The 20996-nt window shown below is 36.4% G+C and overlaps 2 protein-coding genes and 2 pseudogenes across 4 annotated transcripts; 3 read left to right on the top strand and 1 right to left on the bottom strand.

The window, feature by feature from the left end:
* Positions 1-1046: 1046 nt before the first annotated feature.
* LOC143637527 (miraculin-like) lies at positions 1047-2873 on the bottom strand. The gene is made up of 2 exons (XM_077104895.1): positions 2472-2873; positions 1047-1563 (listed from the first exon to the last, which is right to left on the bottom strand). The coding sequence occupies exons 1-2, from the start codon at positions 2811-2813 to the stop codon at positions 1123-1125; spliced, it is 783 nt and encodes a 260-aa protein (XP_076961010.1). The 5' UTR covers positions 2814-2873; the 3' UTR covers positions 1047-1122.
* A 6910-nt stretch (positions 2874-9783) lies between these two features.
* Positions 9784-12066, top strand: LOC143637597 (protein STRICTOSIDINE SYNTHASE-LIKE 5-like; annotated as a pseudogene). Its single transcript, XR_013154456.1, has 4 exons — positions 9784-10203; positions 11163-11470; positions 11545-11677; positions 11772-12066. The product of XR_013154456.1 is annotated as a protein STRICTOSIDINE SYNTHASE-LIKE 5-like (transcript).
* Positions 12067-13099: 1033 nt separating this feature from the next.
* LOC143637568 (NAC domain-containing protein 100-like) lies at positions 13100-15053 on the top strand (annotated as a pseudogene). The gene is made up of 3 exons (XR_013154453.1): positions 13100-13202; positions 13623-14057; positions 14515-15053. The product of XR_013154453.1 is annotated as an NAC domain-containing protein 100-like (transcript).
* Positions 15054-17582: 2529 nt separating this feature from the next.
* LOC143637596 (NAC domain-containing protein 78-like) lies at positions 17583-20839 on the top strand. The gene is made up of 6 exons (XM_077104949.1): positions 17583-17891; positions 18560-18837; positions 18924-19115; positions 19205-19600; positions 20249-20357; positions 20436-20839. The coding sequence occupies exons 1-6, from the start codon at positions 17738-17740 to the stop codon at positions 20774-20776; spliced, it is 1470 nt and encodes a 489-aa protein (XP_076961064.1). The 5' UTR covers positions 17583-17737; the 3' UTR covers positions 20777-20839.
* The last annotated feature ends 157 nt before the right edge of the window (positions 20840-20996 follow it).

Below are 20996 nucleotides of genomic sequence, written 5' to 3'. Positions count from 1 at the left end.
TCAAACACCCAAATAGAAACATCGTTTCGTCGTTTGATGTTACTAAATAGAGCGCCTACTCTGCAATTCTGCATAGATCAGATAGTGTAGCATTTAAGTTTTACATCAGTTTGAAATTCTGGATATTATTTAACGCCGTCCAGCTTTTTAAACGGAGGTCCAATGAGAAAAGTTTTTTAGAAGGTGTAACCTTCATCAGGAATATTCTCAGTTTAAACTATTTTCTGTCAATGACAAAAAAAGATGAGATTAATATAATCCAATTTGCCTTTTTTTAAGGAAATTTTAGCAATTGATTCTTAAATCAAGACGGTTTTAAAACCGAAAAAAAAACCATGAATATAGCATTAAGGTATTCATTTGTCTTATTTAACCAGTTTAATAAATGAATTAAAGGGTTATGTTCGAATTTACATGCTAGCTTGGTTAAAAACATTGAAAAGTCAACCCGACATACCATTTATGATCCGTTTTACTCATTTATTATGACGCATCAACAAGTTCAACAAGTTCTCTCTCCATCTATCCATTACTCGTTTAGATAGATTAAATCAGTCATGTTCATGCTATAGATTACAAATAAAGGTAACGATTTTGACCCAAATAAAAATTATCTTGAAACGGTGATTTAAATGACTTGTTTTTTGTTAATTGAAATTCAAAAACACAAATTGAAACATTGTTTCATCGCTTGGATCACCGTTTCAAGATAAGTTTTACATCGGTCGGCTTGTATTGTTCTTTCGATCAAAAGCTCTAAGACATCGGTTTGAAACTTGGGAAAAATTTAACAGCGTTAAGTGTTTTTTAACAGACCATTGAGACAAAATAGTTGAAAGTTGGGATCGTTGGTAGTGATTTTTTAACTTGGGATTATTATCGGCTAATACATAAAAATTGGGATTATTTATTTCTAATTTGCCTTAAATTAACAACTACACCGAGTCACATTTCATGCCAGCAACGATATAGCGACGTCAAATGTCAGCATTAAAACATTTTGTGACCATTAAATTTAGGTAGCTAAAAATAGCGACGACCAATAATTCAACCCGTATACATTTAATACATTTGTTTTTTATTTCTTCGAACAAATGTACCACCTCTAATAATTATTCCACATCATTTTCCCGAATGGCTAATCGCGCTCACTTTAGCCGACAACTGACTAAACGTGCTTACTTTTGCCGACGCGCTAAACGCACCATAAGAACTCGTAAACACAACAGGAAAAACCGCATCTGTCCTAGCAAGATACCCATTACCATCAGCATCCGTAACAACACCTATATTATAGCAAGTATAACCTGAACTACTCGACCCGCACTTAAACGGACAGTTTTGAATCTGGTGACTTTGCAAACCCGGCATCAAATTATCTTCCACTATTTGAAAACAACTCTCGGGCTTATTAAACTCCCCACCGGTTGTTATAGTTTCAACATTCGCAACATCCTTATTTTTATCTTCATCGTCGTCGTCATCTTTCTTCTTCTTACTCTTATCTTCTTTACTTGTTAGAAACGCGTCTTCATCGTTTTTCTTCAGTGCGGTAGACGTCACCTGTTGGAGAATTACGTGATTAGTAACTTGGATTATTTGAGAGTCGTGTAACATTTTCAGATTAAAATTATTTAGGCTATTAAAATACTAAAATTTTTAAATATTCATTAAAATCCGTCAATATTTTGACATATGTTATTAACTAGTGTTATACTCGGCGCGTTGTACCGAGCAGGTTGGTAAAACCCAGGCGATGATAAACCTAAACGTTGTCGGTCCCGGCGTTGAGGCGGTAAGTCGACGCAAATTCGGTGGGTTTCGATTAAGTGCGTTATGATACCGGAACTAAAAACCAAAAATAAAACAAAACATATAAAATTTGAAGTGGATCAATTGAGTGGCCTCAGTCAGAAACACTCGGGCGCAGGACGATCCGAGCATTGCCGATCCAGGAAGTTGAGGCGGTGAGTCTACGCAAATTCGGCTGATTTTCATCACATTGGTTACAGTACCGAACTTATAACAATGTGCAGTGAGTCTATGCGAATTTGTTCTGTTTCTGTTATATTTGTCACGGTACCCGAACTAAAATAAGATACAAAAAATGTAAAAAAAAGAAAAGAAATTCAACGACTAATACGATGCCACCTAGTGGCCCCATCGGCACTACTTAGCGGCACCAAAGTTTGTAACTGTATTATATAATAATGATAATAATAATACTGAAGATTCATTTTCTAATGAATTTTCAATATAATAAAAGTAGTTAAATAAAAAATTTTAAGCTGACCTAGCAGCTCGATTCAAGCTAACGGCAGGAGTTGCCTCCTTGGATCGAACGTTAATTAAATCATAATAAACTAAAGCAAGTGTGCACTGCACAACTCCTAACTTGTTTAATATATAATATGATTATATATTAGTCGACAAGTCAATCCAGTTAACTAAAATAAAATATCTAACGTCACCTTCCATATGTTGGATCCACTACATGGGTTTATGACATTAGCCTCAATAGATATAGGGTATGCTCCGCGGATGATTTGTTCGTCGAGAATGATGGGAGTGAAGGTGAACGGGACGCCATTGTTTACTTCAAACGGCTCTTGTGTGACATCGAGTGGGCATGAGTCTTTGGTGGCCCGGGTGACGGTTAGGCCACCCCCGGTGCCGCGGAGGAGGGGGAGGATGTAGTACGGGATGCCGGTTAGAAGCTTGTTGCCGGAGGAGTCGTAGATTACGGCGGAAGTGGCCGAGAGAAGTGAGAGTGTGACAGTGAAGATGAAGGTGAAGGAACAAGTTATGTTCATGATGATAATATTATTTAGAAAAGAGGAAAATGAATAATATTGTATATTTGGATGCAATATTTTTTGTGGATTAAATGGTAGTTATATATAGGGAACTAGATTTATTAATTAATGTTTTAAAAATCGGTATGTACCGGTCAGTTGAACCAGTTATATCGAATTTTTGTAAGTCAATCGGTATTTAAATCCCGATTTTTTTTGACGGTTTGCTAAAACAATGTACCGCCGTTTTTTTTTAAATACCAGTTTAAACTGGCAAATCGGTTTTAAATCCAAAAGAATTTTAATATTTTTACTTAGCGGCCCATATTTTTTAGAAATGACTTTTAATAAAATAAACGACTAAACACGGTAGATGACGTTTCGTTAATCAACCAATTTTGAATAATAAAAATCCAATCTTGATTTATTTCCATCTTTTGTAATTGACTAATTTCATATACAAAGTACAAACTTTCTATCTGACTCGACCATTCTTCATGTGTGATATTTTATTCATGTTTGATGTTTATTAATATACTTTTTTGTATTTATATGGAATTATAAAGTAAATTATTTAATCCACTTGAACCTCCTGGTACATTTCGATTCAGCCAGTTATACTATTTGTAAACTAAATTCAATACCAATAAAATACCAGATTTTAAAATATTAAATTTATTATAATGAGTGTTCGGAAGTTGATATAAAGTTGATTAATTTAAAAAAAATATATGTAGAATTAATAGGTGTGAAGACGATATGTAAAATGAAGGTTCTAGGGACAATGATGTTATCCTGATCCACATAAATTTATATCGGTCCCATACCGTGGCCATACGTGCATGGATAGGAAATACAAATAATACCAAGAAATTGAAAAAAATAATGTCAAAACTGTTGCAGGCTATCATATCATATCAAAGGAACAATTGAGAATAATATAATAATATCAACCTACGTACGTAAAAAAGTTAAAACCTTTGTTGATACATAACTAAGTGGCTTTTCAAACAATATATATAGTGACTTTAATTGTAAACGTAACATAATGTGGATGACGTGGATTAATAATAATGGGGTCTTGGTAGTTGGTGCATATTTAGTATCTTGTTGAAGAGAGCCACGTGGAAATTGATTCGTCACATAAAGTTGAGATAAGTGGTCCAAAATCGAGAGATGACCAAACTAAATTCTTATGAATATATAATAGCTAGTTAAAAACAAAGAGAACATGTATTATATATCATTGTATAATCCTAATTGTTAGCCTATTGTCTCAATAATTTCCATTCTACAAGATAATGATATATATAATTATTAGTTGAGAATATCTCATAGAATAATAATCAATTTTTAAAAATGTTTCAGTTAGATCACTCATGCATATTTTTCTCAAATTGGGTCACTAAATCTTCAAATCGAGTCCACGGATTTTTGTGTGCGTCAAGAAAGAAATAGATGATAAGATGTGGGGGTCGGAATTTGCAATATATGTAGTTATACTTAAAAGAAAATAAAAAAAGTTAATTATTTAAAATTCAAAAATAAAAAATAAAATCCACGTCGGCACTCAACGTCAACATAAAAAAAATATAAAAATATTTCCTATGTGAAACAAAAAAGAAAAACGCTAAAAAAACATGTTAAACCTTTAATTTAATAAAATATGAAATTGAGTGACTTAATTAGAACAATTTTTAAAGTTGAGTTATCTAATTGGAACACTTTTAAAACTTGATTAATATTTTATGAAGTTGCCCCCTACTATTATATATACTTATATACTTAATAATTCGCGTGACTTTAACTTAATTACTCTAAAAACACCGTCCCACTCAAACGGTACCGCTTATGTCTTGCAAGTGATGTTGATGTAATTGTTGGTTACTATTTTTGTCATATAAAAAAATTATCAGAACTGCAATTACTTAATTTATGTTTAGACGAGTTTTATCACCACCACTTTTATCCTTTAATTCCACGATATATTTTCCTATAGACATGTCATCCCATGATCGTAGGCACATATATGCTACCAAAAAAAACCATAGACAAGTTCACAACAATTTACTAAAGTTTAACCCTTCCAAGTGCCACCATTTAGCCAATGTTTTCACCCAACTAGTTCAACAATTTATGATCCAATTCAACCGCAATCACAATTTGTTTTAGAAACACAAACACAAAATTTGTGTACCATCAAATCCAACATTCGTATGAAGAAAGTGATGAAATTCAACCCTCTCCAGTTAACGAACAAGTTGAAGAAGGTTATGACGATTCTCTGGACGCACCCCACCCCAGTAACCGCCGGTAGGAGCGAGTCAAAGCCATGGAGTACCAATGAAGACCTCTTACCAAAAATCAGTAACAATCATAATCATTTTTGAATTGGGTTCTTGAATATTGTAAAACCAAGTGGGAGGTATGTACATATATGTTTATCAGATGAACAATATTGCACCCTTAGTCAATGAAAAAGAACGCATTGAGTGGTTTGTAACAAATTACATCCTTTTAATGGATAACTTTTAGTTATAAGACGTCCAATGTAATTAATAAACATTAAGGACCCAACATACAAGCAGGTATATGTTGCTTCAACAAATAAAACAAATAAGGGACATAAAGAAACACGGATCCACTCCTCGATTATGGGTCTTGGATCCAATGAGTCTACAGGGTAAAATACGATAACTATTAACACATCATGAGTACAACCTCCCAAAGTCCAATGACCGGAACCTGCAAAACTGACACCGTGAGTCTCGTTACAGGAAGGACAAGGTGGGGGTCTTCCTGTAACCACCATCCGGCGTGAGAATCAGTAACGTTCATAATGAAGAAAGTACTGAAGTAGACTAAGTGTAGTCAGAATACCAGTAAGTGAGTGAATGTGAATGAATACCTCATGCATGTTGACAAGGTATTTATAGCCGAAGGAGGTAATAAGGTGAAGATGTAGGTCCCAGCAGAGCCCAGTTGGACCCGCAAGACTCACCTTGAAGAGGGACGTCTGCGCAAAGACCAACTGGATCCGCAGGACCCACCATGCTCAGAGAGATGAAGACCTTACGCATAGTACGCCAGCTGTTCCCGCTGGAAAAGCCTCCCAATGGTAAAGTACCCCGCCTGTTCCCGCAGCTGCGGATACAAGCCATGAGGGAAGGCTACCCGCACTAATAGTAAGGCTACACGCATAAGGCACTAACTCTTAATAATTCAGTAATGTCACCTGAAGAAGGAATGAGCAATGCGGGAATACTCCCGCCCAAATGAGCCAGTCCGTACGCTTCTGGAAGATCTTTTGTACTATACCTGCCAAGGTATGGACAAAATAGACAAGATCTGACCAAAGCAGCCCATGAACCAATCACAGGGTGACAGCTCACCGACAACAGTACGAGGAGGAGCACGCTCTAGTACAAAATGTCACTATCAGCCGCTGCCTACCCACCAACTCCCATCGTGGCACGTACACAGCCTATGGTTGGTGAAAAAGGAATATTATACAGCTGGCCATGTCACTATCAGCCGCTGCCTACTCACCAACTCCCATCGTGGCACGTGCGTAGCCTGTAGTTGGTGGAAAATGAATATTATACAGTTGGCCGTACCTGCTTGGAAACCTACCTTCGGCTATAAATACTCCAACACCTTGGAACGGTATCATCATCATATATCATCTGATATTATCTTATCTTCTCTAGCTATTTCTCTTAATATACACTTATATTCAGAGCAACCTAGTCTGATTCTCACGCCGGAGGGTGGTCACAAGGAGGAACCCCCCCTTCTCAGTGACGAGCTCACGGTGTCTGTTTTGCAGGACATCAGAAGAATAACCATCTTTGCCGGACCTAACCCTCGTGGGAAACATCTACTTAACCCTAAGATTATCCATAATCCGCCGGGGTCACTTAGTGTTTCTTCATAAGGTGATTTAGCCAGCTGTCCTCTTCTAGAAGATCTTGATAACTGCCTGGACGTGTGTCCTCTTATGATAGGTTGAGTTATACGTCCCATGTGCATGGGTGTAACAACCTGGACATGCGTCACCTAATGATGGGACGAATTGCACCCTGGCCATGTGCACAGTTATAACAAACTGGCCAGGTGTCCTTCTTTCATTGGTGAGCAAATCACGTACTCTTCAAGTAACAATCGTGGACGTTCTTCTAGAGTATAGTTAGTTATTGGCAGCTGTCTAACTGATATTGCCCTCCGGTCATATTGGTGGACCAATGTCTAGTCCTGCGGATGACTTCTCAGGGTGCCAGAATGCTTCCGCGCGTGGTATGAGGACGTTGTTCCTCTTCCATGATATGCGGGTGATCCATATGTCCCGCGGGTGATATGTGAGAGGCTCCTTTACGACCCGCGGGTGGTACTTAAGGGTATTTGGGTCTTTTTGGTACCCTACCTCTATAAGTCCCCCCAGTCCAGTGTTACTTCCGTGTGAAGTCTTTATGCGGGTGAAATTCTGGACTTAATGTATTTTGGGGGTTTTTGGATTTTGAAGTTAGGTAGAAAATATCTTCCTACTAGTATAGATAATCATGAAAAAGGACAAGTTAACCAAGGGTTGTCAGCTTTGTCACATTCCTTCATTAAAACCTGCCAACATAAACGAACTAGTTAGAAGGGACCAGAGATGGGGTATCTGGACTACCCTTCGACGCTCAACATTAGTCATTTGTATGAAGTAATAACACAAGTAGACAATAAAGATGTTTAAATGAAAGGAGCATGGAATGAGATGGACACTAAGACTGCTCGGGCTAGCTATAGACAGCTTGATCACTTCGACGGAACGCTTCAGCAGCTTGGGAGCTAGTTGTTTCAACAATAAGCGTGGAAACTATTCTAGAGAGGAGAGTGTTTTTTTAGAGAAGGAAATGGGTTGTGATCAGAGTCAGAGTGGTTATACCTGAGCCCAACGAGTCTTTTTATAATGAGAAGGGTCTGCTCAAGGCCTCTAGCTGAGTTGTCAAGCCAACTCACTTGCGTGATCAAGAAGGTATTATCCTACCCTTTCTAAGATGCAGGTCTGATACTTGTCATTTTGGTGAAAGTGTCTTATCTCCTTTTGCTTGGAGAACACTCACCGTGTCCACGTCATGACTTCCTCAAAATCCCTTTGTAGGTAAGGTTGGTCAATTTCAGTGACGTCTTTGAGGATGCGGGGCACCTCAAGGGCCCCGTGATATGAAAAAATATTGGCCCCTATATATTAAAATTATTTTTGAAGAGAAAGTAAAAAAATGCTCGGATTAGTCTATTGAAAAAAAAAAGACTAATACTTTTTGTTCTTTGAATTACACGAAATTAGAATTTTATAACTTTAGTTATAGGCTTTTGCTTTAAAAAACTATATATTAGATATACAAATAAGATAAAAGATCTTAATACAAACAAAGAAATTAACCCAAACAATAAAAAGAAAAGAAAATAATGTTGTAGCCTATAAAATATGCTATACAAGTTCTGGTAATATTGAAAAAAAAATGCAGTTACTAGGTATTGCACCTGAGTCCAACATCAACCATGCAAACAATAGAGCATACCATATGAGCTACAAGACACTTTTAATTAATTTTTGTTTGTATCTAATTTATTTAATGCATATCATGAATTCTTTAATTATGGGCTTTGTGCGGTTTCACGGGCTGCATGGCCCTTGGGCCGGACCTGGTCAATTTTACTGTTCACATCACATCATATGATGATGAAGCGACCGAGCACGAAAGCGATTGAGGTGCTGAAGCTCTAAATCAAAAGTGTTTGCTTCTGATTATGTTTTTGATGTTGCCTCAGCTTTAGAGATTGGACTACTTCTGTCATCGGCATATATTGGTTATTCTTTTCTTTTTATGCATTGACTAACAAGATACAAAGTTGTCCCCCCAAGTGAAGCTTTTTTTCCTTAGTTACTTTGGTTGCATTATTATTATGAATACTAGGATATCGGCCCATATTACACACGGGTGAAAAATATTTCAAACGTTTTATATATATGTAGATATCATAAGAATTCTTTATCTTTTCTTTACAAATCATAAAATGTATGAAAAAAATATATAAATGGTTGAATGAGAAATTGTTATATAAATCATTGAATTGCTAAAATAACAGTCATACTAAAATAGGAAACACAAAATCAGTTATAAATAATTAACTGTGGTCAAAATCGGTTTTTAAATCATTTGAAAAGAAGTAGTTGGTTATAATTATATAAAACATTAATTAGTGATGTTATGATTCTAGAAAATATTAATTAATGAATTATATGACAATTATATAGATGAAAACCGTATGACTTATAAGCCTATGTGGACATGCTAGTCGAAGTGAATATTTTGTATTGCTTTAATAGTATGGTAAAATTATCTAGTGAAAAGATCCAATACACTAATCCTTAACATACATTAACGTACGCGAATCCCATTTTTCACGAATCGATACTTGAAATCACATCCCAACATCTCGGAATCGTCAATACATATCCAATTAATCATTGGCTAACCGAAAAAAACAGTTTTGGATCGTTAATCGATCATGTTTTTACTCTTTTCACGAATACCGTTTTTTGAGCGTTTTAGGTTTTTGGCTGAGCGTTTAAGTTTTTGTGAGCGTTTTAGGGTTTTGCCTTTGTTTTTTGCCTTTGAGCGTCTCACGTACCTCTCGTATGTTAAGGCATTAGCGTACAATATCTCTACCCAAATTATCTAATATTCTTTTTTTGTTACTAGTATTTTGTTGGGTTGTATATTTATATATATTCTAATATAAAGTTTGGTACTTAATTAAGCTCCGTTAATGATCAACATTATAAGATAATATTAATCCCATACCACTTGTTTGACTGATAATAGTTAAAGTTATTGGCATGTAGTGGACTGAAGCCACAAAGTCAAAAACGAGCCACAACTACACATTATAAAACATCATACCACTTTTACCTTAGCAAAATCAAATTTTCCCACAAATGGATAACTTAGCCAACACAACCAAAAACGTCACTAATACATGGAGTATCAGTCTCGTATTTGTCACGTTTGTTATCGCGATAGCGGTGCTTGTTATCCATCTTGATGAATTTGAGACCGTGCCATACCCGATGCATGATATTGGAAAACCGGTTGTTGTATTAGCTAGAAAAAATGCAGCCAATCTTCCGAGTTTGGAAAAGATAGGGACGGGTCAGTTGATTGGACCCGAGGACAACGCCTATGAACCAAAAACGGGGTTTGTGTACACGGGCTGTGGGGACGGGTGGATTAAACGAGTCAAGTTGAATGACTTGGCGGGTGAGATGGTAGTTGAGAATTGGGTTAACACGGGTGGTCGGCCTCTTGGTGTCTCGGTAGCGGATTCGGGTGATGTGTTTGTGGCTGATGCTTTTAAGGTTGGTTCTTTTTCTTATATTTGTTACATAAAAAAAGCTACCGAATAAAACATTTATAGGGAGTACATGAATTTCTATGGAGAAAGTTAATAGGGCCAAAAGCATAGTTATATGGCTAACAAAAGGGCCGTGTTTACGAGGTGACGGATCAATCAAACACGATATGAATCCGAAAATTGTGTCACACATGAACCCGAACACGATACGTGTATTATTGAGTTGACATGAACACGACCCGAACACATTAACCTTAAAGAGTTAAAGTAATCGAATAACGCATGTTACTAAAAAAAATTTGTTTGATAATGAGTGCCAGATAGAGGTGCACGTCCAAACCGGTTAACCGGTTAGAAACCGGTCCCTCTCTAGTCGGTTTTTATCTGGAAAAAACCGATGGTTAGTAATCAGTTTTTCCTTTTGGCCTCAGAACCGGTTAACTAAAACTGGTTTTAGGTTTCTAAATTATTTTTTTTAAACCGGGTTTTGCCTGTTATTTACTGGTTAACCGGTTCGGTTATACCGGTCAGGGTTTTTGTGCTTGAAAACCGGGTATTATCCCGACCTGATTAACCAGCCTAAACGATTAATTGATCGTTGACCAATAACCGGTTATTAAATTAACCGGTTAACCGATTTATGCATGTCTAGTGCCAGATTTAGTTTTTGGACTTCCAGGCTTAACCCAAAATGCCACTACCCATTTCAAAACTTAGGCCAGAGTGGCTCTGACTTCCAAACTCAGCCCAATTAAACTTACACTAACAAAACTTTGAAAAAAAGAAGTTGATGTTGGGCCCTTTTAACCGGCTTACGGGGCCGCCACTAATCGTGTTTTTGTGTCGTGTTAGAAATCACACCCCAACTCATCGATCACTTGACATATTAAAATTAAATAACTATAAGATTTGCGTATTTCAAAAATATATTTGCTAAATTAATAAACAACTGGTTGGTTATAGGGACTAATAAAGGTAAGTTTAGATGGCGAGATAGAGGTATTGACCGACGAGGCCGAGGGGGTGAAGTTAGGGTTTACTGATTGCGTAGTTGTTGCAAAAAACGGTATGGTGTATTTCACCGATGGGTCATCTAAGTATGGCTATAATGAAGCAATGTCATGCCTTTTGGAAGGTAGACCTCACGGTAGATTACTAAGCTATGATCCTTTAACCAAACAAACACGAGTGCTTGCTCGAGACCTTTACTTTGCTAACGGTGTCGAACTTTCACCAAACCAAGACTTCGTTATCTTTTGTGAGAGCTTCATGTAAGATTTATAAACTAATCTCATTATAAATAACTACCACTTGTATATGTATTAAACACGACTTGATGTCGCAGGATGAGGTGCTCTAGATATTATTTACAAGGCGACAAAAAGGGGTCTATTGATGTTTTTATCGATGGTTTACCTGGTGTTCCAGACAACATACGATATGATGGAGATGGGCATTACTGGTTGGCAATTGCATGGGTGGTGGTGTCTTCTATGTCACTTGTGACATAATAGACTAGCACTTGTTAACCGTGATTTCTTATATTATATAAAGAATTGTGTGTTGACGCAGGATAATTCATTTTTAACGCAAGTTACAATGACATATCCATTTGTACGCAAGATTATGGCATTTGGGCTTAAACATTTGCATAAATGCCTACCCTCACGAAGTTTGGCGGAGTCATGGCGCTAGATTTGGATGGAAAACCAGTCGGAGGCTACTTCGATGACTCGTGGAGTTTTACTACATCGGGTCTGAAGATTAGGGAACATTTGTACATTGGTTCCATCGAAATACCATACTTTTTGCGCCTTAATCTTACTCAAAACCCTCCTATTGGTGGAACCGTATGAAGCCTATGTATTTTCTAGTAATCTTTTTGTTACTATAACAACATGATATTTCTTGATGTGGAGAGAGAAAATATCATTATGAATGAAGTTAATTTATGATATCTCAAAAAAATAAATAACTCCATTTTGGTGTGTTCGGTTGCAAAATATTGGAATTCAATTTTTTCAAATTTCTTAAATAAATAAATTTCAAATCTTTCCAAAATATGAAGGAATTCAAGTAAATATTTTGAAATATTCGAGCGTTTGACTAACTTGGCCATGTTCGGCTGTTTTCGCATTCGAGTCGACGTTCTAGGTCATAGTGATTTTAGGTCGTCGCTCCGTTTCGGTTCGCGTTCGGTTCGATGTCCCTGGTGGATTCGCGATATGTTTGACGCCCCGGGTCAAGTCGCATTCGGTTCGACACTTTTGCTTTGGTTCAACACTCCGCGTGGTCAGTTTGAGGATCTGGGTTAGTTCGGTTCGACGCTCCGAATCAGTTCGCGTTCAATTCGATGCTTTGGGTTAGTTTGGTTCGATGTTCTCGGTCAGTTTGGCTCGACGCTCTAGGCCAATTCATTTCGGTTCGACACTCTGTGCCAGTTCACGTTCGGTTCGATTGTCGACCCGAATGCAACCCGTACCGTTGTCGAGAACACGACCCGATCGCGTTACCGACCATTGACTCGAATGTGATCTGGATCACCGACCCAAACGTGACCCGGTGCGTAGACCCGGACCGTCAACCTTTAACCTAACATCAACCCATCTATCGTAGACCCGAACGCGACACGTAACGTAGGCCCGGACCGTAGACTTGGTCGGTTGACTTGAACGCGACCCGGGTTCTTGCTAGAGAGATGCATTGGTATTCATGATGATAGATTTCAATTCATTTGTCAAAACGAACTCGCATAAATAAAAAAACTATATAAAAGTACCCATTGATAGATTGTTCATAACACACAATCAATTCAAATTTCAAATCCTTATTACTCTTTAATCCAACAATACACACCCACATACAACTTCCATTTCGGTCACAAATCACCACCACCGGCAATGCCTCCACCACCACAACCACCAACGTCTCTTGCACCGGGATTCCGGTTTCACCCGACCGATGAAGAACTCGTCATGTACTATTTGAAACCCAAGGCGTCCGGTAAACCATTCCGGTTTCACGCCATCACCGAACTCGACGTCTATAAATACCAACCATGGGAACTCCCAAGTATTCAACTTCTTGATATTTAATTATCTTTTAAATATGTTCACCATGCAATGATTATATAACGTGCAACAAGCTGCACCGCTACCTCTTGAATTATAAGACTCAAATTTTTAAAAACTATTTTTTTGGAGACGTGACATTACTATGCATGACCCGCTGATCTTGAAAAATATTATATATATAATTCTTAAATAATTGGAACATGAATTCATACATTTTACGTTACAATATATGATTCTTGAATAATTAAAACATGAATTCATCAAATTTTAAACTGTGTATATTCAAGATGATGATTATTATTATATTATTATTATTATTGATCTTGTATGATTATTATGGGTGCTGTAGACTTCTCATTATTGAAGACAAAAGACCAAGAATGGTACTTCTTTAGCCCCATCAAGAAGAGTTCACAGCGTGCAACCGAAAACGGGTACTGGAAGCCAACCGGACAGGACCGGCGTGTGCGCCATAAATCAAAGACCATAGGGATAAAGAAAACACTTGTTTTCTATACCGATCGAGTCCCCAATGCCAACCGGACTGATTGGTTCATGCATGAGTATCGCCTTTTTGGATCACAAGTTGCGAGTCACACGGAATTCGTTTGCGTTATGTAGGATTTTCCTAAAGAGCGGGTTCGGGCTGCCTAACGGGGACTGTTATGCGCGGTTTGTTGAGGAGGAGTGGACCGATGATGCGGGGTTTATGGTTCCCTGTGGTGAACCGGATGATGGTTTGATCAATGGAGAAACTTGCCCAGAAGGAATTGATATTGTGCAGGTGTTTAACTGTTTATCTTTTACTAAGTTTGATATCGATACTTGTTTAACGTACGAGAACTCAAGCTCGGTTCGTTCTAAACGAGCTTAGCTTAGATGAGCTAAGGGCTGGAACAGTAATAAACGAGTCATTTATATGTTTAGTCGTTTATATGTTTATAATTAAAAATATTATATACAACATATATAATATATGTATTTTTAGTTATGTTTATCATAGTTTAATATAAATATATAGTAAATATATTAAATAAAATTTATATACGTTATAGGCTCGTTTAAGCTTGCGAGCCAGCTTGAATTCGATAAATGAAGCTTGGGCTTATTTAGTAAAAAACTTATTTTTAGGCTTGACCTTGTTTAAGTTCGATTCGAGGTTTTAGCGAGCCAACCTTGAGTAGTTCACAACTTCATGAGTGACTTGGCTCGTTTACACCTCCTGTAATCACATTTTACAGGAAGCTTATGCTGAGGAACCCGAAACCAGCCCGTGTGTTTATGAGTTGGAAACATCAGAAGACTCTGGCTGTGGTTTAAACTGTGAACCTGGGCTCAAAACATTCTCCTTGTTCCATAACAAAAGATTAAAACCGAGTGACCCGAACTCAGACAGTTCACAAGACTCCATTACCACCACAAGTCAATATCCGAGAAGAGAGCTCGTGGAGTTGCAACTATTTGAGTCGGTTGAAGCCAAAGAATGCGACCCGCAAGGCACTCAGTCATTTTTTGATGCTGCAACACTCGAGAAAACTGTGCCTCCGGGCTATTTGAAGTTGATAAGTGATTTGGAGAATGAGGTTGTTAATGTTTTAATGGAGAAAGAGAATCTGAAGACTGAAGTGATGCAGGCCCAGTTCATGATCGATGTTCTGAAGTCACGGATTGAGGTTTTGAGCAAAGGGAAGGGTGGGTTCAGGCCCGGTCGGTTAGGGTGGTTAGCGCACGGTTTAAACCGGTTAGTTTGTTAATATGTTGTGTCCAGTTTTGTTGGTTTTGGACCTGAGGATGGTTTTGATATATGTGTCATTTGTCAATGTGTCGGTTTGGGATGGTTTTGAGTCAAATCCATAACTATAACCGATATGTCGGTTAATGGATAACCATAACCGATCTGTTATGACGGTTTCGGTTAATCGGTTTTGAAGGTTAAAGCGAGTCGGTTATGGGTCGGTTAACCGTAACCAAAACAATATAGTTGGGCCTAAAAGTTTGATTCCAAATATTAGAAAATATGGCTTGACATAATTCAACAAAACATATAATCCATAATATCAATATCAAATATTAAAAAAATAAACATTATATAATCTAACATTGAAATTTAAGTTAATTTGATAACAAAGTTGAACCGAACACATCAAAATGGTATAATCCGACAATATGTTTGTTGAAAATAAATCCCAAACATATTGTTGGTTAAATAAATGGGTCGGTTCGGTTATGGCGGGTTTGAAAGTATCTTTAATCAAAACCGACCCGCAGTTAGCGGTTTTCAAAAATTCATTAAACTAACCCACAGGTTATGATGGTTATCGGTTAAAATTAGTTCGGTTATGACGGTTATGGTTCGGTTTACGATTATGACGGTTAAATTGCTCACCCCTAGTGTGTAAGGTGTTCATTTGTGGTGATTACTATATGCTATGAAGGCTTTTTGGTGATTACTGTTTTAAAATTTGGTTACTAGCTAACGGCGTTTAAAAGGTAAGAAAGTTAAATCAGTTCAAATTTGGTTTACAACTTCCGAAACCGTAAACACTTTGGGCTAGATTGTTTGTTTAACTGTTATGTTTAGCGCTGGCAAAACAAATCCAAATGGATTTTTGGGTCAATATGGGTAGTTTTTAAAACTGAAATGAGCCAGGATGAATTAAAATAAAATTTTTTTTTTTATTCTCGAATAAAAATCCAAATGAATTTTTGGGTCTATACGGGTAGTTTTTAAAATTGAAACGGGCTAGAATGAATTAAAATAAAAATTACTTTTTTATTCTCGACCAAAAATCCAATTGGGTCAATAAGGATACCTTATGCTTTTTCGTCTGGTCCATATAAAATTTCTTTTTATTCTCGACTTAAAATCGATATAAAAATCCTAAACCGCCCCTCATTTTCTTCTACGTCAGCCGGCTTATAATTTCCTCGCTTATTTTGTACGAGGCACAAGTGACAGGACTAGGGGTGTGCACAAATCAGATAGACCCGAAATTACCCGAACCGAGAAATGCCCGAAACCGAACGGATATCATGAATAATTGTTGATCTTCGGTTCGTACATCGTGCAACTTTCGGGTTCGGGTCGGTCCTCGGGTTTGGACCAAGGGTAACCCGAATCTATCACCAAAGACAGAAGCTATTAAATCAGGAAGCAGATTTCATGAAACTGGAACATTAGTCTTCTGGATTGGATTATTGTATACCGTATGTAGAAGTAGAACTATAATTAATATAAGGAGTCTACGAAATTAGGTCATACGTTAAAGAAACAAATGAAAAAGAAATAGAGAAGAAAGGGTGAACAATGAAATCATGAAGAAAAGTATACAAACAAATAAGAAAGAGGCTTCATCTTGTTTACGTTTAAAGATAATTACGTACGTATTGGGAAAATAAATGTGCAATAAATTATTATTTGCTGGAAACTAACAAATTTTACATTATTAAGTTGTATCTGTGTGAAAGATGGTAAAAATAAAAGTTTAGAAAAAGTTAAAAAATAATAAAACTTTTACTTATTACGAATTCCACTGTAGACTTTTAATCAAAAAGTAGTGTGTATATTTTCTCCATTACTCTCTGTTCCTCTTTCACCATCTTTCCAAAACCAAACATTATCTCTTATTCTTCTTCAAGACTCAAGAATATGTAGATTCAAACCCTGGTTTTTCCTCATTTTATTTTCACGATATCCAAAACTTCTTCATCGGTTTCGGTCTTCTGTCACTACCCGACTCGCCAAGACCGAAAGTACCCGACACCTGAAATAAACCCATAGGTCCGCCCATCGGTTCTTGTTCATCTATCTTTCCGGGTTTCGGTCCGGGTCGGGTATGACCCGGTTCGGTCTGGTCTTGCCCGTATGTGCGGCCCTAGACAGGACTAGAAAATTTCAACCGGATTAAATAGTCATTAAATTGTTTCATGTAAAGTAAATCACTTACAAATATTTCAACAATTTAACTTAATGGGTCGTGCACAGTAGCATATCGCCATCAAAAAACTGTAAGTTTGTTTCCAATAGCATCGGATTTGCAATTTAAAAGAGGGTTGCGATGCAGATTGTAATTGCCAGCTTACCTGCCGGCTGTATCTCTGTTGTAATTAGATTCTTTTAAGAAATTATATAATATAATATATTTAGACTGGACCAAAAATAATAATAATAATAATTTATTACTATTACTAAATTGTATTTCAATCTTCACACATTTAATTAAAGAAAAGGTCATGCAAAATAAATATAAAAAATAAAAAATTTTAGAAAACCATAAAACGAGTCAACTCGCTTAAACCCTACGAGTCAATCAATACCAATATTCCCGCAAAAGAAGTTAATAATAAGAAGTAAAACCCTGCATCCGATGAGATTTCATAAACCCTAAATAATAATAATTCTCCAACATCATTCTTGTTTATTCACAACCAAGAAAATAATATAATATAATCAGTCACATATATATGGCATCAGCACTGGCTCCTGGTTTCAGGTTTCATCCGACTGATGAAGAACTCGTACGGTACTATCTCAAGCGTAAGCTTTGCGGTAAACTCAACCGTTCAGACGCCATTGCCGACGTTGATGTCTACAAAGTCGAGCCTTGGGATCTTCCAGGTTATATAATAAATATATATATAGCAGTTGTAGATTATGAAATTAAAAGTATGAATCTTGTTTATTGCAGTAATAAAAATGTTATGCTTTTAAAAACATGTTTACTGCATGGGTTGAATAAAATATATAATGTAATTTGTTACCACATTAAGTTGTCAAGATATGTATTAAAAATTAATGAACTTGTGAAAGTTTATAAATTTTATTAATTTAGTTTTCAAAACCTTTTCCGGAAAAAAAATGTGAGTTTTTCGGCCAAAAACGTTTTTTCAACGACCTGCAGCTAACGGTGTTAGGATTGTGTTAGTCGCGGATCATTGGGAACAACTACTTTAAAAGATGGGACCCGTAGCAGCCAATTCGATAGTTGGGATCAATAACGACCAAAAGATGCTAGTTGGGATTAATAAAAACCGATACACCTTTTTTTTTTAAGTAATTGGATTAATTTGGTTGATGATAACTACTCATAACTAATTTCATATGATTCATTTATTTGGATAATGATTTAACAATTATTCATAATTAAATAATAAGTAACCGTAATTAAATATATATTAAATATCTATAGATAAAGATATATTCTTTTAAGATTTTATATTTATTATGTATTATGTATAGAGATGTGAATGAATCATGCTATAGTGTGTCATCTTTGGTTGTTTTAGGTTTGTCTAAGATAAAGACCAGAGATTTGGAATGGTACTTTTTCAGTGTCCTTGACAAGAAACACTCGAACGGATCCAAAACGAACCGAGCTACTAAGAAGGGCTATTGGAAGACCACTGGTAAGGACCGAGTCGTTCACCACAGGTCTGAACAGGTTGGCATGAAGAAAACTTTAGTTTATCATAGTGGTCGGGCCCCAAAAGGCGAGAGGACCAATTGGGTCATGCATGAATACAGGCTCATCGATCCGGATCTTCAAAAGTCTGGAATTGTGCAGGTGAATATTGCCATTGCTTGTTGTATTTTTTTATGTTTTATATAGTTTGTTATAATATGAATCATGTATTTATTGTATATATATAGGATGCATTTGTACTGTGTCGAATCTTTCATAAAAGTGGTTCTGGACCTAAAAATGGTGAACGATACGGGGCACCGTTAATTGAGGACGAATGGGAAGACGATGAGTTAGTATTTGTGCCTGCACAGGAAGATTATAGTAAGGATTTGCCAGTTGATTTGGATTCATATCTAGATGCTAATGATATTGACCAGGTTCGCACTCTTCACACTCTTTATTATATTCTATAAACGTTACCGTTTTCTTTTCTTATATTTGAATTTTTTTTTCGGTTCTTTGTTAGATTCTTAACTCGGATATATCAAGGGAAGATGATGTACTCCCACTAATCCACGGTGAGAGTTACGCAGCAGTGACTGGTGGTGAACAAAAGCCTTTGGTGGTTGCAGGTGAATATGATCTTCAGGTTGACTCGTCTGTGCAGACTGAGATGGGTCCGGGGTCTGTGACCAATGGATATGTTGGAGGATTAAGCAATGAAATGAACTTTGACATGGGTTATTCGGTTGATGAACCGTATTTTGATGCTACTGATGTTGATTTTCCGGTTGATGACAGCTTGTTCTTTCAACCTGGTGATGTTAAGAATAATGTGGACATGGATTATGGACTTGGTATTGTTAATGAGTATACCTGGTTCTTTGATTCGGATGTCGACAACTTCCAGTACACTCTTCAGGTTGTAATTATAGTTAACTTATTAATTGTTTATATATATATATATAGGATCAGGATCATGTGAGAACTATTTAAAAATTGAGAACTATGAGAATCATTTTGGACCACAAAAAAGCCAGAAAAAAAATCATAAAACAAAAGAAAAAGGTAAAAAAAACCAAAATTCTTATTTATCATCCCGGTTTCATAAAAAAAACAAAAAAAAATCTCGATTTAGCTAAATTATACATATGTATAATATGTATATATATGTGCATACATGTGTTTTTTTTATACACATATGTACAAGTTAAGGTAAATGATAATGTACATATGTGTACATTACGTAACTAGAGATTAAATGAAATTATACACATGTGTATAATACGAAGTTTTTTTTTAATGAAACCGGAATGTAATATAAGAATTTTGGCTTTTTTACTTTTAAAATTTTTTTTTATAACTTTTTAAATATTTTTTAGAGGTTTTTTAGTGGTCCAAAATTGTTCTCAAAGTTCTCAATTTTCAAATGGTTCTCTTAGGATCCTTACATATATATATATATATATAAGACAGTAAGTGTGTGTTACTTGATCTGCTCATTTTGCTTCCTCTGTTTCTGAACAATACTTTGCTGATGATATGTTTTTATTTTTATTTTTATTTTTAGAATGTGAATGATGGAACCCATGAAGTGAATGAAGTAAGCCTGCCATACGAACTACAAAATGACAATGTTGCCCTCTCTTCAAAGCAAGAGCATCCAAATCAAGAAGCAGGTCAAAAGGCATATGCTTGTAATATCTTGTTATCGAGTCATAAACTTAACGTTAAACTTTCTTCATGTTTGCATACAGATATTTCACACCCGTATCTCAAGAAAGCGAGTTACATGTTGGGCAACATTGCTGCGCCACCTGCATTTGCTTCTGAGTTCCCTACAAAGTTAGCTTCTGTTTCTCAAGCTGCAAGTTCAGTCAACATCTTTTTCAATGGGGGTGTGGTTGACTTGTCATTGGGAAAGCACACTCAACTCAACATTGTTTTCTCTTTTGGGTCGGGTCAAAGGGTGGTCAATACACATGAAGCCGGGAAGGTGAACTTAGGTGCGGATCACGGTTGGTTTTACTGCGCATTTCGCTGGGCTATGGTGCTTTGTTTGAGCTTTAAGATTGGGAGTTTGGTATTTATGAGCTGAAAGGTTTTACGCCTATCTTTAGTAACTAAACTAAAAGTATTGTTGATTTAGTTTTCTTTACTTTATTTGGTTGGTTAGTTAAAATAATGGTAATTGTGGTAGAAGTACTTTGTGACTGATTCTTGACTCGAGACTGCTCGTTGAAAATAAAACTATTTTGGGGTTTAAGATCTTATTGTATATTTGTATACAGAAAAACACGCATTAGTCCATCGTCTTT

The sequence above is a fragment of the Bidens hawaiensis genome, unplaced genomic scaffold (genome assembly GCF_021521415.1).
Source record: "Bidens hawaiensis isolate Kalapana, Puna unplaced genomic scaffold, B.hawaiensis_p1.1 tig00008374_1, whole genome shotgun sequence".
Classification (NCBI taxonomy): Eukaryota; Viridiplantae; Streptophyta; class Magnoliopsida; order Asterales; family Asteraceae; genus Bidens; species Bidens hawaiensis.
The sequence above is the reverse complement of the archived record's forward strand: the minus strand, read 5'-3'. Positions and strand labels throughout refer to the sequence as shown.

What these genes read in the sequence shown, in the direction of transcription:
- LOC143637596 (XM_077104949.1), top strand. Translation starts at nt 17,738, where the DNA reads ATGGCATCAGCACTGGCTCCTGGTTTCAGGTTTCATCCGACTGATGAA. An exon ending in ATGCTAATGATATTGACCAG is followed by an intron (nt 19,116 to 19,204) that starts GTTCGCACTCTT and finishes GTTCTTTGTTAG; the next exon opens with ATTCTTAACTCGGATATATC. An exon ending in ACTTCCAGTACACTCTTCAG is followed by an intron (nt 19,601 to 20,248) that starts GTTGTAATTATA and finishes TTTTATTTTTAG; the next exon opens with AATGTGAATGATGGAACCCA.
- LOC143637527 (XM_077104895.1), bottom strand. Translation starts at nt 2,813, where the DNA reads ATGAACATAACTTGTTCCTTCACCTTCATCTTCACTGTCACACTCTCA. An exon ending in GTGGATCCAACATATGGAAG is followed by an intron (nt 1,564 to 2,471) that starts GTGACGTTAGAT and finishes ATTCTCCAACAG; the next exon opens with GTGACGTCTACCGCACTGAA.